At 38.1% G+C, this 17,000-nt stretch overlaps 2 protein-coding genes across 9 annotated transcripts in view; one reads left to right on the forward strand and one right to left on the reverse strand.

The window, feature by feature from the left end:
• Positions 1-6,086, forward strand: part of TFG (trafficking from ER to golgi regulator) — a 31,652-nt gene extending 25,566 nt beyond the window's left edge. For 5 of the 8 annotated variants that reach the window (XM_081086414.1, XM_081086415.1, XM_081086419.1 and 2 more), the window contains 2 exons: positions 954-1,052; positions 5,268-6,086. In XM_081086414.1, coding sequence (XP_080942540.1) covers positions 954-1,052; positions 5,268-5,647 — 479 coding nt within the window. In that variant the 3' untranslated portion in view covers positions 5,648-6,086. Of the gene's footprint in view, positions 1-953; positions 1,053-4,463; positions 4,505-5,267 lie in introns of all 8 variants that reach the window. The other 3 variants (XM_081086420.1, XM_081086421.1, XM_081086416.1) reach the window with 2 other exon arrangements.
• Positions 6,087-6,425: 339 nt separating this feature from the next.
• Positions 6,426-17,000, reverse strand: part of ABI3BP (ABI family member 3 binding protein) — a gene marked incomplete at its 5' end in the record, with an annotated part of 259,565 nt that continues 248,990 nt past the window's right edge. Inside the window, 5 exons of the mRNA XM_081086424.1 lie at positions 6,426-7,646; positions 8,939-9,061; positions 11,780-11,941; positions 12,535-12,564; positions 13,364-13,443. Of these exons, the coding sequence (XP_080942550.1) occupies positions 7,531-7,646; positions 8,939-9,061; positions 11,780-11,941; positions 12,535-12,564; positions 13,364-13,443 (511 nt within the window). The 3' untranslated portion in view covers positions 6,426-7,530. The remainder of the gene's footprint in view (positions 7,647-8,938; positions 9,062-11,779; positions 11,942-12,534; positions 12,565-13,363; positions 13,444-17,000) is intronic.

Raw genomic sequence — 17,000 nt, forward strand, 5'->3', positions numbered from 1 at the left:
GTCTCCTGCACACCCCCTAAAGGGGATAGAGCCCAACATGTGCCACGGTCAGGTGTCCTGACCGTAATTGAACCGGCGAACTCTTGGTGCATGGAATGACGTGCACCCAATTGAGCCACACTAGCCAGGCTACTCCCAGTCTTTTGATCAACATTAGATTGAATATTTTTGAAAGAATTAGTCAACATGAAATTTTAAAGATTTAAATACTAGCTAGATATTAGAATGAGAGCTCTAAGCATTACATTGAGATAAATCCACCATTAGAACAACTGTAAAGTAGTAAAGATGATAAAGACATGAATCACGAAAAACTTGTTTGGAAATCACAGGTAATAAAAGTGTCTGAAGGGTTTCTCTGTAGGAACTGTAGTCTACTGACATAAATAGTACTCTCATTTCCAAGTACACATCCCCAGTGTTAAACAGGTCTACCATTATTAAAAAGTTCATTGAGGAACTATTTAGGCTTTATCAGATTCCACGTGATTGACTAGGATCTTCAGATGATGGAAAAGCAAACTGTTGTCAAAATGCCAAAGGTGTCTTTGAGGTCTGGAATGAAAGACATCATGTACTGTAATTCCTTGCTACCAAAGAGTCCATTCATATGGTCACCAAAAAAGGTTCAAACCTTTAGATGACAAATACAGTGTTTTAGGAAGGATATGGGAGCTATTAATGTGTGTCTCTTAGATTTTTATTTTTTGACTCACTTGATTTTTATTGAACATTAGCAGTACATACCTATTGGTAGTTGGGTTTGAAAACACTTGTTAAATATTCATTAAATTGTTAAATGTCTATTCATTGACATTTAAAGGGGAACAAACATTCTTCTGTCTTTGTTACTCAGTATGTTTATGTGTTTGGATGGGCAGAGAATTAAATGTGCCTTAAAAGTATTGTTTTTCTACTGAGTTAAACCTGCCTCTTCTTCTTGTCTTTTTTAGGTCAGATGTATCAGCAGTACCCTCAGCCGGCTGGTTATGGTGCTCAGCAGCCACAGGCACCACCGCAGCCAGCACAGCAGTATGGCATTCAGTATTCAGGTGAGCAGGTGTCCAGAAGGATCTGGCTCATGGTTTTTGAGCTCTTGCTATACTCACTAAACATTAATCCTTTCCTCTTAATTCCTTGATTTGTAATACATTGTCATAGCAGGTAGTATTTATTTATTAGGGAAATAACATTTGTTTTATTTATTTTAAAATATTTTGTATAAATATTTTATTGTAAATCAACATTTCAGTTTTTCAGTGGGCAAGTAAAACAGTCATAGTAGATGATTCTGTAATAACTCATAGTATAAAAAAAGTTTTTAATACAAAGCTATTTCCTACTGATGTGATCAGCTTACCCTTAGGTAACTTAGATTGCAAAAGTACAAGGTTTTTTCACTTTATTAATGTAACTCATAATCCCAGTATACTCTTAGTGTCTGTAAAAATATTAATACTCATAGTTCCCTCATACATGGAAAGGTGATCTTAATACAGGGTAGGGGAAAAGTAGGCTTACCATGGTTTGTATGGAAAAGACATGCAGGTTATGATTATTATAATAGCTTTATTAACTCTGTTTTGTGTATTCACAACCATAAACCTACTTTTGCCCAGCCCTGTAAATAAGCAAATTAAGCTACTTAGGTTTTTAAATCTCTCCAAAGTATGTAGGAATACAAAAAACAGGTAAAAAAAAAATTAGAATTGTATAAAACCTAATTCAGACAGTTTAAGAACATTAAATATAGTTGTTTTGAATAGACATCCTGGAGATTTTATCATCTGACCATTGAAGATTATCCATACTTAAATATGATAAATCACTTTAGTATAGTTTAAACATAGTGATTATAACAATTCAGGTAATTTTTACATTTGCTAGAGAGTTCATGTTCAACTGTTTGTTTTACAATGAAACATTTAAGTGTCAGATTTCAGCTACAATCAGTTTATCTGAGTCTTGCCTAATTTCTATTTTATGGAGTTTTGTAGTAAAAACTAGAGTAGGAGTCAGCAAACTATAACCCATAGGCCAAATATGGCTTGTCGCCTATTTTTGTGAATAAAGTTTTATTGGAACACATCTGCATTCATTCATTTTTGTACTGTCTGTTGCTGCTTTGGCATTACAATGGCAGAATTGAGCAGTTGCAACAGAGATCATCCTATATAATAAAAGCATAATATGCTAAGTGTCTGGTCGTTTGGTTGTCCATTCAACCAATCAAAGTGTAATATGCTAATGATATGCTAAGGCTGCTCAACCGCTCCCTATGACGTGTACTGACCACCAGGGGGCAGACTATAGATTAGCTTGCTGCTGGGGTCCGGCTGATTGGGACTGAGCAAGATGGGCCGGACAAATTCGTGCACCAGGCCTCTAGTAGGCCCATAAGATGTAGAATATTTACTCTCTAGCCCTTTACAGAAAAAAAAGCTTGCCTGTCCCTGAACTAGACTACAAAATTCTATCATTAGTTGCAGTTTGACATATCTTAACACACACAGCAATTTTTATTTGGATTGTATTTGCAGTATAGTGATTTAACCTGTAGCTGCTAGTTTTTAATTATCTATACTAATAAAAGGGTAATATGCTAATTAGACAGGGAGACCTTCTAGGAGACCTTCTGGACAAAGCCATGGTGGTGGGGCTGAGGCAGAGGTGGTTAAGAGTGATCAGGAGGGGAGAGCAGTTGAGGGTGATCAGGCTGGTGGGGGGAGAGGCAATTGGGGGCGAGAAGGCTGGCAGGCAGAGAGGTTAGGGGCAATCAGGCAGGCAGGCAGGTGAGCAGTTAGGAGCTAGTGGTCCCAGATTGTGAGAGGGATATCCGATTACCGGTTTAGGCCCGATCCTACAGGGCATCCCCTGAGGGGTCCCAGATTGGAGAGGGTGCAGGCCAGGCTGAGGGACACTCCCCACCCCCACCCCCCCACCCCCATGCATGAATTTTGTGCACCGGGCCACTAGTATAAAATAGGTGGAATGAATTTAAACTTGGATTATGATATTTAAGGGAAGGTTATTTTTAGGATGCAAATCCTTAAAATTAAAGAAAAATCAAAATGTTACAAATTATGTAATTTATAGAAATCTCAGAGTTTTAGAAGCACCCGGAGAGCTTTTCTTGAAAGTTATAGGTACCTGGGCCCTCCTCCCAGAGATTTTGTTTCATTTAGTTTGTGGGACTCAGGTTTTGATATTTTGAAAGTATTGCAGGTTATTCTAAAGTTAGCAAGGTTGGGACCACTGATTTTGTCCCATCCACCCATGTTATAAATGAGGCAACTAGGGTTGGGAGTGGTTGTGGTGCATTGAAACACATGCAGCCATTCAGTGGGGGTGCTAGATAAGAACCCAGTGCACTTGACTTTCCAGTTAATTACTTCCCTGTTAATTACTTTCCTATATCATTCTGCATTCTCAAACTAAGCTAGGGGTTGGCAGACTTTCCTGTCATAAAAGGCTAGATAGTAAATATTTTAGGCTTTGTGGACCATACGACCCCACTATTCCTTTGTTCAAAACAGAATTTTCATTTCTTATGATTTCTGGTTTCTTCACCAAAGTTAGTCATTTTTTAAGGGAGGGGATGGTGGTTTGAGGGAAACTATACATATAATTTGGAAGTATTGCCACGTTGTAGTCAAAGACTCTATTAGTTTGCTAATGGAAATGGCATCTTAGGCCCTTAGGGGTCAGTCTCTTTCTTAAGAGAAAATTAAGGATCTAGTTGTTTCCAGACTCCTTAGTGAAAAAGCCAGTTTAGATTTTTTTGTTTGTTTTTGCCAGGATGAAAAGGCAGGTTTTTTTTGTATTTGTTTGTTTTAATTTTGTTTTTGTTTTTTTGTTCACAGTTTTAAGTTGAACAGACCTTTTCAGTATAAAAGCTGAGTCCATCTGTTTCTTCATAATCTTATAATAAAAAAATAAGTTAAAAAATTTTATGTAGAAAATAGGAGAAACTGTATGACATTCAAGATTTGATCATGAATTGACTTTAGTTCAGTATTTAGAAAATATAAGTAAAATGCATTAGATATTTGATTTAGTTATTAAAAATTAAGCTTGCTCTTAATGATTTTAGTCAGGGTCTCCACTCTGAGTAAAATTTAGCTTTTTTGAAATTGTCTTTATATTTCTGATCCCACTAGTCCTATTAATTTGAATTTGATTGGGAGATATGGGAATAGTCAACTGAATACTCCGCTTGGAGACTAAGTGGTGGTGGTAGCATTGGACCATTTTTGACACTGTTGGTTTGCCAGTTTCCCTCTGACCTTTTTCCAGTTTTATTCATGGACTATGTCAAAAAGGTTTCTTTCATGAGTAAATTTTGAACCCAGGTTCAAGGTGAGTTCAGAATATACACAAATTCATTCAATCCTTTTTTTTCAAATGCGGGGTTGTACATATTTTAATAATTTTCTTGTGTATCTGGTATTTAATGCTGACAGGATTCCAGTCAATGGAGAGGTTTCATTGCAAGTAGCTGCAGGTGTGTTTCATGGTAGAGATAAAAGTTTTTAGTGAAGCAGACTTTTTCTTTTAAAACAATTTATATCCTTAGTAAATAATGAGTATAGATTTTGCTTTTGTGGGGCAATATGGTATGCTTTTTGTGTGTTATGTTATTACTGCTAAATCATAATATTGAGTTGTAAAGGCAAAAAAAAAAAAAAAATCAGATACCAAATCTTAAAAAAGTGAAAATATTAAGGGTTGTGAAGATGGGTACTTAATGTTTATTCTTATATGGCTTAGTTTTTATAGAGTGACTAAACTTTTAAAGCATCACAATTAGATCTATTTGTAGCACGATGGTTTCATTTAAAAATATTAATTCTCTAATGTATTTTTATTTGGTACTGTTGTTAAATAGGCCTTCCCTCAAAACCAGACTAATGACTAGCTTTTGCATTAATTCTGCGCTTTATCATTTGAGCATTTACTCTTTACTAGGAATTATGCTTTCAGGGATTATATAGTGTAGAAGCAGTTGGTAGTGAAGAAATATATGTATACAGGTTTCAATTTGAGATGAGTGGGTTTAAAAAATTTTTAGAAAATTTTTGATGTCATTTAGTCTGGAAATAAGATTACATGGTAGAATCTATTACCTTACTTGTTATATAAATACTTAGGATTAAGTTTGTTAAATTTCTCATCATTTTTGGTCCATAACAGTAAAGGCTATTTCTCTGGAAAATTTTTATCAACAGAAAAATATAGTATATACATTATTTATTTTGCCTTTTCAGCAGGCTATAGTCAGCAGACTGGACCCCAGCAACCTCAGCAGTTCCAGGGATATGGCCAGCAACCAACTTCCCAAGCACAAGCTGCTGCCTTTTCTGGTCAGCCTCAACAACTGCCTGCTCAACAGCCACAGCAGTACCAGGCGAGCAATTACCCTCCACATACTTACGCTACCCAAACTTCTCAGCCTACTAATTATACTGTGGCCCCTGCCTCACAGCCTGGAATGGCTCCAAGCCAAGCCGGGGCCTATCAACCAAGACCAGGTTTTACTCAGTCTGCAAGTACCATAACCCCTCCTCCAAGTGGGCCTAACCCTTATGCACGTAACCGTCCTCCCTTTGGTCAGGGCTATACTCAACCTGGACCTGGTTATCGATAAAGCAGCTCAGTTACATTGATGAAGTGTAGCTGGTAGCTGTTTGCCTCCCAAAAGACTCCAATACTATTATTTTATTTTAATTTGTATTGAAGTTCAGAAATTTAAAAAGCAGAGCATTTTTTATATCATTGTTGCTGTTAATTGAGAGTATAACTTGCTAGAACACAAAAAAAGACCAAAATGAAAGTTTTTTTCCTCCCCTGCTTAAAAGTGTAGCAGCTTCCTAGTAATTTTGGAACACTACTCTTATGTGTGTAAAGTGATTGACTTTCTAGCTTGCCTTGTCCAGAGGTTATTAAAATGCTAGGTTGAAATTTAGCCATCTTATTTGGCTTTGTACTATTAACATGATGTACTAAAAATAGATCTCTTTGAAAAGACAACTAGATATTATGTATAAAATGTAACATTGATAGGTTAATAAAGATGATTGAATCAATTAACGGTCTTGTTTAATTTAATCACTAAAATTATATATTCATGAGAAAAAGGTGAGAAATCCTTACTAATGTTTTGTAAATAAAGTGTAGGTGGTTTAACTTAGAATAGTTTCTATTCAGAGAAACTGATTTTTGTCCTGACTTGAAAGAAATGCATTTAACAACTATTGGCTTAAAACAGTGAAACTTTAAAATTGATGTCACAGGAAGATAGATTAGCATAATACATAAACACAACAGATACAGTATTATAAAACACAAGGGGATTTTGGTAGATCCTGAATAAATGTAATTTTCCTTATAGAGATGAACTATTCAAAAATAAAGAACTCAGCCTTAAAAAAACACTACATTTCTTTATTGCAGTTTCTACTTGTTTGAAAAGTACAGAATGTAGCATTGATAAAATTGAAGCATGTTGAAAGGATCCTCTCAGAATGAGGGAAACAATGCAGCATTCCCACCTCCCTCTCCAAATGAGGAAAATACCTTTTTAAATAAAAATGAGTCTGAGTCAGTACAGGTTAAGTTAGACTGAAAACATCTTCTGATACATTCATTCCTAGAAGTCTTATGTGTAAAAATGTAGTAAACATCCTGTAAAATGGTAGCGATCTCATCATATGTTATCTTTTTGAGCTCAGACTTCACATTCAGTTTCTTCATACAACTTGTTTAGAATTATATTAAAAACAGTACAAAGACAGTTGCTTGAAGGAATAGTTTGACAAAGTATATTCAGATATTGTAATATATAATTGAGTATAGTAAGAAAAAATGTGTATTTTTGAAACAATATGTCATTCTCAATTCTATTTTTAGCTGAAATGAAATTTACTTATTGAAACTAAACCTTTTTAATAATTTAAAAATATTTGAGGCAGTGTATATTCACATGAATGTTTATTTAAACATTCAGAAAAGATATTCAACTATTGCTAAAAAACTGAAGTTTAAATAAACATGTGAATTTTACCCCCAGATATATATGCTGAAGTTAATCTGATCTAATAAGTTAAACCAAAGAGAGATTTATGGAATTAACTCACCAGTAGGAAGGATACACATTAATAAAAGTAAACATTTTTTAAAAAGTATATTAGTTTTTGATGTTAATTTTGTTATAAAAGTATCTCAAAACATTACAACATTGTGATAAATAATATACAAAAAAATCTCTTAAAATACCATGAATAGGGAGCCAGCTTCCCCAGAAAAATGTTACTCTGTTAATATCTTGCTTTATTAAAATGACTTTTTAAAACCTGATAAATATTCTCAGCAATTTTTCTAATAAAAACATCTAATACTGCTATCAATTAGATCTTAAACTTTTATACATAGTAAACAGAACAGCTTTAAATGAATGTGACAAATACCATAGTGTTTGTAATTATTTTTTGCCACGATGAAACAAGGCACTTGTGAACACTATTGCAGCGTCTACCATTTTCCAGGAATTGTGGTCCCACATTCATACCACTGAACGTAGTTGATTTGGGTGTGACCACCGATTTCTCCAAATTGGACAGGTTCCTGGCGAACTGCTCTGAAATAGCCTATAAGGGAAAGTACATTATAATAATTGCAACGTTATATATTTGCCTTCATTGCTCATAGATTGAATGGCTGAATGTTACTCTAGGTGAAGTGAAGTATTTTAGAAATGGACATTTAGAAATGGTATCTTTCCTGAGGTAGAAACTGGGGCTAAACATCAGGGGCATCTGTAACTCCTTAACAAAGCATGGGACTATTGGTAGTGTCTAGGAAACAAAGCTGGAAAGGAGCAGGAGTCAGAAGGGTTGTGTGTTTCTGAGTGTCATTGAGCACATCTACACTCTTGTCTTATGTGAAAGTGTACTTTCTGCACATTACAGACTCATGGTGGTCTGTGAAGAACTGACCAGAGTAATGGTGCTATATTTATTTACCACTGTGTTAAGAAACAAAAGAAAGGTAATATTAAGCTTGCTAAATTTCTAAGAATTAAACTTAGGTGGAATCTTCAATGACCCTATACTAAATGATTAAAAATTTCGAAATTTGTCTGTGAATGTAAAATACAGAAATATACACAATTTACAGTATGTTTATATCCAGTTCCTGTAAGATACCAGTTTCAACTTCTGGTTCATGGGTTCACAGATCCTATTAAGGCATCTTTTCTATGATGCCAGCGAACAAAATGTGTTGCTGAAAAGACTAGTCAAATGATTTAAAGTATCTAACAAAGTTCTTGGTGATTCCCAAGTAATATGGACATTTAATTTACACTCTCCTGCCTTGCTTGGACAACAAGTAAATTAATTTTCATCTTTTTAATCCTCATTAAACAGCTTAGTGCTAAAGTGTCTTCAGCATTACCTTGGTTATTCATTTTTTAACATAATTGTTCTATTTTAACTGAACTTACATAATGAAAGCAGATACTAGTACTGTTTTTCCATTTGTGGTAGTCTGTCTTTAAAATTTTTTTAAGGGAATAAAAAAATGCCTATGTGCTCAGTATTGAAAAAAAAACATAAAGGTACTATATGAATGATTTAAGTTTAGGAAACATTGCTCTTTTATTCAGGTTTTCTTGAAGTAGAACGCATTTATATATGTTTGTGTGTAGTTTTCCTTGGCCCTAAGGAATAGCGTCTTAGGGGCTGGGAGGAAAGTTGAGAAACTTTCATTAAGGTCTTTATACTAAGTAAGGTCTTTTAAAAATTTTTTCTTTCTAGCTAGATAATTATAACAGTTCTAGCATAGAATTATTTTTAAAGTGATTGCTTTCCTCAGCTTGAATTCTTTTTGGGTCAATTTATAAAACCGTCCTGCTTTTGAGGAGGCTCAGAAAACATACCTTCTTTTGTGGGTAACTGCTCAGAAGTCAGTTGCTGTCCTGTGCGTCCATCTAAAAACGAGTCCACAAATTGGCAGTGATCTTCTCCATGGCCTCTCTGATCGCCTATGTTATAAAATTTTCCTGAAGAACCAAAAATTAAAAGGATCATAAAATGTTACTTTCTTTGATATGAGACTATCCTATCTAATAATAGAGAAACATGGTAATTAACCATAACTTCGCTACCCTTCCCATTGGCTAATCAGCACGATATGCAAATTAACTGCCAGCCAAGATGGCGGCCAGCAGCCACGCAGCTGAAGCGAACATGAGGCTTGCTTGCTCCAGTGATGGAGGAAACCAAGGTTCCCCGCCTGCCACAACCCAGTTCTGAGCTCCGGATGCAACAATGTTGCAATTATAGAAGCTAAACAAACTCCAGAAACCTGCTTTTTGGTGGCAGCGGGCTCAAAGCTTAGAGCGCCAGTGATGGTAACAGAGTTTCAATTATAGAATCTAAACCCAGATATCTGCTTTCAGCCAGCCACGGCCTCAGAGCTGGAGCCGGCTCTCAGCTCCAGTGACAGCCATAGAAGGTAAATAAATCCCAGAATAAAAAAAAAGAAGAAAAAAAGAGGCTGGGAGCTTCAGTCACCCGCCAGCCTGAAAACAGCCCTCAACCCCTCACCCAGGCTGGCCAGGCATCCCAGTGGGGACCCCCACCCTGAAGGGGGTGTGACCAGCTGCAAACAGCCATCAGCCTGTCATCCAGGCTGGCCAGGCACCCCAGTGGGGACCCCCACCCTGATCTGGGACACCCTTCAGAGCAAACCAGCCGGCCCCCTCCCATGCATCAGGTCTCTATCCTATATAGTAAAAGGGTAATATGCAAACTGACCCTAACAGCAGAAAGACTGGGAATGACTGGTCACTATGACACACACTGACCACCAGGGGTCAGACGCTCAATGCAGGAGCTGCCCTCTGGTGGTCAGTGCGCTCTCACTGGGGGGAGCTCTGCTCAGCCACAAGCCAGGCTGATGGCTGCCAGTACAGTGGTGGTGGTGGGAGCCTCTCCTGCCTCCTCAGCAGCCCTATGGATGTCCGACTGCAGCTTAGTCCCGCTCCCCACTGGCAAGTGGACATCCCCCGAGGGCTGCCGGGCTGCCAGAGGTATATCTGATTGCCATCTTAGGCCCAATCCCCTGGGGAGCAGGCCTAAGCCAGCAAGTGGTCACCCCCGAGGGGTCCCAGACTGCAAAAGGGCACAGGCTGGGCTGAGGGACCCCCTACCCCCGAGTGCACAAATTTTTGTGCACTGGGCCTCTAGTATACATATATAAAAGCCCAAGCACCTGGACGATTGGCCGGTACGACATGCACTGACCAACGCACTGACCAGATGCTCAACGCAGGAGCTGCCCCCTGGTGGTCAGTGCATTCCCACAGTGGGAGTGCCAGACGCCAGGCTCATGGCTGGCAAGTGCAGCTGTGGTGGCATGAGCCTCTCCTGTCTCCCCGGCAGCTCGCTACCGAGCTGTGGTGGTAGGCGCAGTGGGGCCAGGATGAGCGGGAGCTGCGCAGCACCCAGCCCAGGCTCCTCCCTGGCTGCCTGGCCTGTGAGGATAGGGCCAAAACCGGCAGTCTGACATCCCCCGAGGGGTCCTGGATTGCAAGAGCGCACAGGCCAGGCTGAGGGACCCCACTGGTCCACGGATGCACCAGGCCTCTAGTTCTGAAATAATCACATTGTTCCAAATAATCATTCTTTCCTGATCTTGTACTTTTGCCCTAGTTCAAGCCATCAGTGCCCTTTGACTGAACTATGAAATGGTCTCCCAGCTGACATTCCTGTTTTTCATTTTGCCTCTCTATTCTTCCTTTCTTCCTCTCATATCCTACATGTTTTAAAAATGCTTCTCAGGTAATGTTACTCCCATAAATCTCTCCAGCAAACTCCTGTTGTACTCAGAAGAAACCCCAAAGTGTCACATGATTTCACACCTGCCTGCCTTGTCTTCCTCTTACTGAGCCTCAGCCACACCAGTGGAACTGGCTGTGCATGTTGTGCCACAGGCCTTTGAGTTTCTCTTCCCTCCATCTTTGCTTTCCCCTAGATCTTTGCTTGGTTGGTGCCTTCTCGTAGTTTTCTTCCTGGCACAGTGTTATCTTTTCAGAGAGGCTTTTCCTAGCACTTCTAATTAAAGGAGCGTCCATTCAGCCGTTTTGTTCCACTCTTTAAGTTTGTTTTCAAAGCTCTACAACTAGATTGTAAGCTACAAGAGGGCTTGCTTGTGTCTTGTTTGCTGTTTTGTCCTTAACACCTAGAACAATGTCTGAATAAAGCAGATACTATTGAATAATTGAACAAATGCCTACCTTTCTAAGCCTTATTTGTTTAAAATTTTTATTGTAGGAGTAGAGAAGTGAAAATAAGCTGCTGGGTCTGGAGCGAGGGGTTACATAGCCTTTCCAGCCAGTTGTTGTAATCTTGATCTTGTCGTTAACAGACTTAAAATTTTGATTGTCATATTCCTCCCATGAGGACTGTTAGATACACCCATTTTATTATCAGTAAGGTTTTTATCTTTGGTTGGCTGTAACAAAATTGAGCTTGAATGTGGCTAGTGTCTTTACATTCAAGTTTGCCATGATAGCACTGTTCAAATTGCATTTTCATTGTTTACCTTCTAATAGCATGTCTTAAATCCTTGTTTTCTAGGCTATTTCTTGTTCAAAAAGAATATTTGTATTTACATCATACCTTAGTTTCTGTCCAAAGAAAAAACCAAGTTTTACAGAATGCTGCAAAGCATTCCCTGATAGACAAGACTCAAAACAGCAGGTAGTCTTGCTTACCTGTGAGGGAGTCGCTCAGATAAATCTTGTATCTAAGGGAGTTGCATAGCTGCACCCCTACAAACTTTTTATACCAAGTCCTTTTGACATACTGTTTGCCTTTACATTCTGAGTAAGAGTCTGAATCAAAGGGTCTTTCTGTCCAGATGGCATCTCTTCCTCCTGCATAAGGAAAACATAAGATTTGAGTTTAGTATCTGATTTTGGTGCTGAAGAGCTGTCCTAAAAGCTTTAAAAAAACAAACAAACAAAAAACAGTTTGCAAAGTTCACTGTCAACTTGCTGACAGCTGGTTTTCTCCAATGCTAAATATTGGAGCCAAAATATTATAGGAGTTAAACACATAAGGCCCCACTTAAGTTCCTGTCAATAGTGATAAAGTTGTAGAGGCGTATTTTTAGGTGTTGAATAGCCTTTGCAGTGCTAGATGTAGACAGCATCCTGAGAGAATTCAGGTTTTGTTTTGTGTTGCAGCATATACAATTTAAACAGCTGCTCTAATGTGACTCGTTATTAAAAGTGGAAATGAGGGTATTATATCTTGACAGTTATTATACAGAAAATTTGGTACATGAATGAAAGCAAGCTTCAAAATATCCAACTTGTTCCCAAAACATCAGACTCTTGATGAAACTGAGTGTTCTGGATACGCATTCGCACCTGATTGCTATCATGACTTACATTCTGCCATGTCTGGGTAGTTGAATCAGTTTAGAAAAGCATGTAGTTAGGTTCATATCAAGACAGGTACTTACCAGAAACTGGCTCGCTCACTCTCGGATCCGCTGAGGAGAAATGGCAACAGAGTCAGAAGTTATTAAGTAAGTAGGTCTCAGCGTTCCAGTGGTGCAGTGAAGAAGGTGGGTGCTTACAGTAAAGAAATTTTACCCACAAAATAGTTTACTCTTTCTAAAATGGAATTGGAAAGTATGGGGGTGTTGTTTTGGAAATGGTCTCAATTGGAAATCTTCTGCCAGATAGTCAGCTGTATCTTTTATTTGTGATTTGAGTAGGTAGACATCTTCATTGCTGTTCTAGCTTTCACTTCCGTTTTAAAAGCTTCCTCTTAGTTTCATACAAAAATTACTGATGATAAATCACCAACGTGCCATGAACTGCAGTTGGTGTAAAATTATACAAATGATGCTGTGAGTATATATTTATTTCATTAGGGAATTGGAGCTTAATAGCTCGCAAAAGAGAATTTCACAGCTGCTTATCAGAAAACAAACGTATCAAATGAGTTTCCTTTTAAGATGTATGGCTCAGCATGTCTGATATTTTGATTCTAGGCATTGTTGCTGGCATACAGAAGACCATTAGTTCACTAGATTTTTGAGTATAGATTAAACACTTTTCTTTTAAACTGATATACCTAATTTTTTTCTTACATCAAAATATATGAGGAAAAACATAAGTGGTCTTTCCTTCTGGGCATCTTCCACAATTGGTTTTGTCCCATAGAGGATTTTTGGAAATTCAAGAAACTACACATAATGTTTGGCTGGGTTTCAAACAAGTTCCCTATTGCAAAACATTGTAGCCCTCTACATCCTTGTTGGGAATTGCTGTTGATGTGATTACCTGATTCAGTACTGAATGCCACTGTGGTGCTGGGTGGGCCTTCTCCAAGTGGGTTTTTTGGTTTCACCTGGAATTCATAGCTGTGTAGGGGGAAATGAAAATAAAATTGTAATGCATTCTTCAGGGGAGACAACATTCCCTTGTATACTAACATCCTTCCTGAATCTGTTTTGAATGGACATATGTTCTAGAAGCACAAGGAAAGGAAAACAAAATATTGAACCTTAACTTTCTAAACAGCTTGTGTAATGCTTTGTATAAGAACAGGGTAAGTTAATAAAATAGTTCTCTGTTTAAAAAAGCCCAAATGAGTAGAAATAACTGGGCAGGTTGGTAATGGATATATAGGAAAGAGGTATGTGGTGGGCCCAGACCATTCCCGCAACAAGGACCCGCGGTTTTCTCTAGATGTTTCAACTACTTCCTGGGGGAAGAAAGAGGGAGAGCCCTTTTTATTCCTTTTAGCCCAACCCTCAAAGCCTTAGACTTAGGCAGTGTTTCTCTTTGTGGGGTTTGCACTACCTATGTTGGAATCGCATAGCAGCAGCTGTGGGGAAAGTTTGTTTTAAATGCAGATTTGTTGCTCCATCCTATCGAATCAAATTTTTGAGGGGGTCCAGGTAGGAATTTATAACAAGTTCCTGAGCTGAATCCTGCTTCCATTGACATTTGGAAACTATTAGACTAAGCTATGGAAACAAATGCACATGAAAAAATGTCTTTACAAGGACTTCCTGGTTGTGTTCCCTGGAACTCAGGTCTTCTGTGGACCACAGGAAGCCACATCATCTCCAGGATAGGGACACGGAAGTGTCACCTCTTGAAGAGCATAGGCACAAAGGCAGACTTCTCTCATCTCTGCAAATTAGATTCACATGGGCTAGGCCAGCCGTGGGCAAATTGCGGCCCGCGGGCCGGATCCGGCCCGTTTGAAATGAATAAAACTAAAAAAAAAAAAAAGACCGTACCCTTTTACGTAATGATGTTTACTTTAAATTTATATTAGTTGATGTTTACTTTGAATTTACATCCATGCTTTTGTTCCGGCCCTCCGGTCCAGTTTAAGAACCTATTGTGGCCCTTGAGTCAAAAAGTTTGCCCACCCCTGGTAGGCTCTTAGCTTTTATGTTAAAAACCAAAACATAGGCCTGGCGGATGGCTCAGCTGGAACATCAGCCTATACACCAAAACAGATTGCAGGTTCAAGCTCTGGTCAGGGTGCATATGGGAAGCAACAGAAGGATCTTTTTCTTTCTCTCCCTCTCCTTGCCTCTCTCTAAAATTAGTAAATAAATCCTCTCATGAGGATAAAAAAAAAAAACACACCCAAATAAACCCAGATCTTTTTGGAGTTATATGTTTGATTATATCCTTAAGTACACATTAAATTGCTATGCAATAACTGAGAAATGTAATTCATAGAATACTTAAGCAGAGCACATCCTTTTAAGAAATTCAAATAGTAAAGCTAGTTTCCATTTGCCTAAAACTAGGAGTTTTGGATGCAGAAAGTATTTTGGATGCAAAATCAATTTGAGTCAGCTGATAGTATGGTGAGTCTCAAATTTGTATAGGCTTTTGGTAGATAATCCCCATTTTTTGAGAAGTCTGTAATTGAATAAGAATGCAGAACAAACAAAAGGAAGATATTTTACAAATAAGTGAAAAACAGGATGACAGCATTAACACACACTGCTGGAATCCTTAAGACAGATTCTAGCATTACAACAGTGGCAGCCCCTGTAGGGGTGCTTACTATATGCCAGAGACATGAATCATTCTGTGCATATAAAGTAACACACAAACCCCAAGAGATCAATGTTATCCCATTCTTTCAGTTAAGAATGTTGAGGCTCTTAACCATTGTGCTGTCTGCTTTTACAACCTTTGTGAGATGAAGATTAAAATTTACAGGGTTGCCCTAGCCGGTTCTGCTCAGGTGATAGAGCATCGGCCTGCGGACTGGAGAGTCCCGGGTTTGATTCTGGTTGGCATATGCCCGGGTTGTGGGCTCGATCTCCAGTAGAGGACATGTAGCAGGCTGCCCATCAATGATTCTCTCTCGTTGATGTTTCTCTCCCTGTCCCTTCCTTTCAGAAATAAATAATAATATGTAAAAAAAAAAAAATGTACTGGGTTTTTACTGAGACTGCACATCAAAGCATTTTGCCGAAACCGGTTTAGCTCAGTGGATAGAGCGTCGGCTTGCGGACTGAAAGGTCACAGGTTCGATTCCGGTCAAGGGCATGTACCTGGGTTGCGGGCACATCCCCAGTAGGAGATGTGCAGGAGGCAGCTGATCGATGTTTCTAACTCTCTATCTCTCTCCCTTCCTCTCTCTAAAAAATCAATAAAATATATTTTTAAAAAAAGCATTTTGTAACCTAATCAACTGATATAAGATGCCATTTATCATTTGCAATAAGAGAATGCCGATATGAAACCACATGTCACTCATTTAAATAAATTGCACATACATAGGGAGTTTTGGCATGGAATATTTTCTAGAGATGAGATTCTTGCTCAGAAGCTCAATGACCTTAAAACAAAAACAAACCAGTATGATGAACTGATAATGGAAAAAAGAAACCACAGGCATCTGGACTTTGATTCAAGTGGGCAATGCATCCCACATTCCAGGCCACTGCCAACAGCCCTGTGCTTTGGCTAACTCTGATTGCTGGAACCATCTCCTTGTCTTTTTATCTTGCAGTTATTTATACTTCAGCTCTATTTGTAGTGTGGCCACAAATACTCCTAAGAAACTTTGTTTTTTTGCCAACATTTTGTGATACTTGACAAGTTTTGAAGAAATCATTTTAAAGTAAATTTAACAGCATGGGGACTAAAAGGTACATATTTTTGGCAGATTAAACCCTATATAAAGAGAAAATATTGAAGTGGCAAAGGTTTTCCCCAAGAAGCACATTATATCACAAGGTCTATGACATTGTAGGTCAATATTGATTATACATAGGAAATAAGCATGGGATGCTATATTAAAAAGTTATAAAGCACAGTAAAGCTATTTAAATAATACTTTGAAGATTTGGAAGATCAAGTTAAGGAAGTTTTACAAATACATGAACAAAAAGAAATGAAAAGTGAGAGAAAATAAGAAAATAGGATTATTTCAGGAATACAATACCTAGGTAGTGGGTTCTAGAAGAGATAGGGGAAAAGAAGGGTAGGAAATTATCCTGGAAATTATGTAATTTCTCAGAACTGAAAGACATGGGTTTGCAGATTACAAAGGCCCAATGTACACCCAGAAAAATGAAAAAAGAAAAAAAACCTCCAAAGCACAAATGTTCCAAAATTTCAGAGTATGGGGGTAAAGAAATGATTTTAAGTTTCTGAGAAGAAAATAGGTCCCATTCAAAGGACCCAGAATCAGAATAACATTTGACTTCCTAGCAGCACTGGAAGTTAGAAAACAATGGGACAATGTCTTCAAAAATCTTCATTGTATCCTAAACTGCATGTCTAGCTAAATGGTAGTATTAGGGTAAAACAAGGATATTTTCAGATATGCAAAGACTAAAAAATATTATCTTCCTTAAGCTTTTTTCCAAGATGTATTTCTGAAGAAGTGCCACAATGTGAGGGCGTAAACAAAGAAGGGAGGCAGGAGATG

This window comes from Myotis nattereri (assembly GCF_964212035.1).
Source record: "Myotis nattereri genome assembly, chromosome: 3".
Classification (NCBI taxonomy): Eukaryota; Metazoa; Chordata; class Mammalia; order Chiroptera; family Vespertilionidae; genus Myotis; species Myotis nattereri.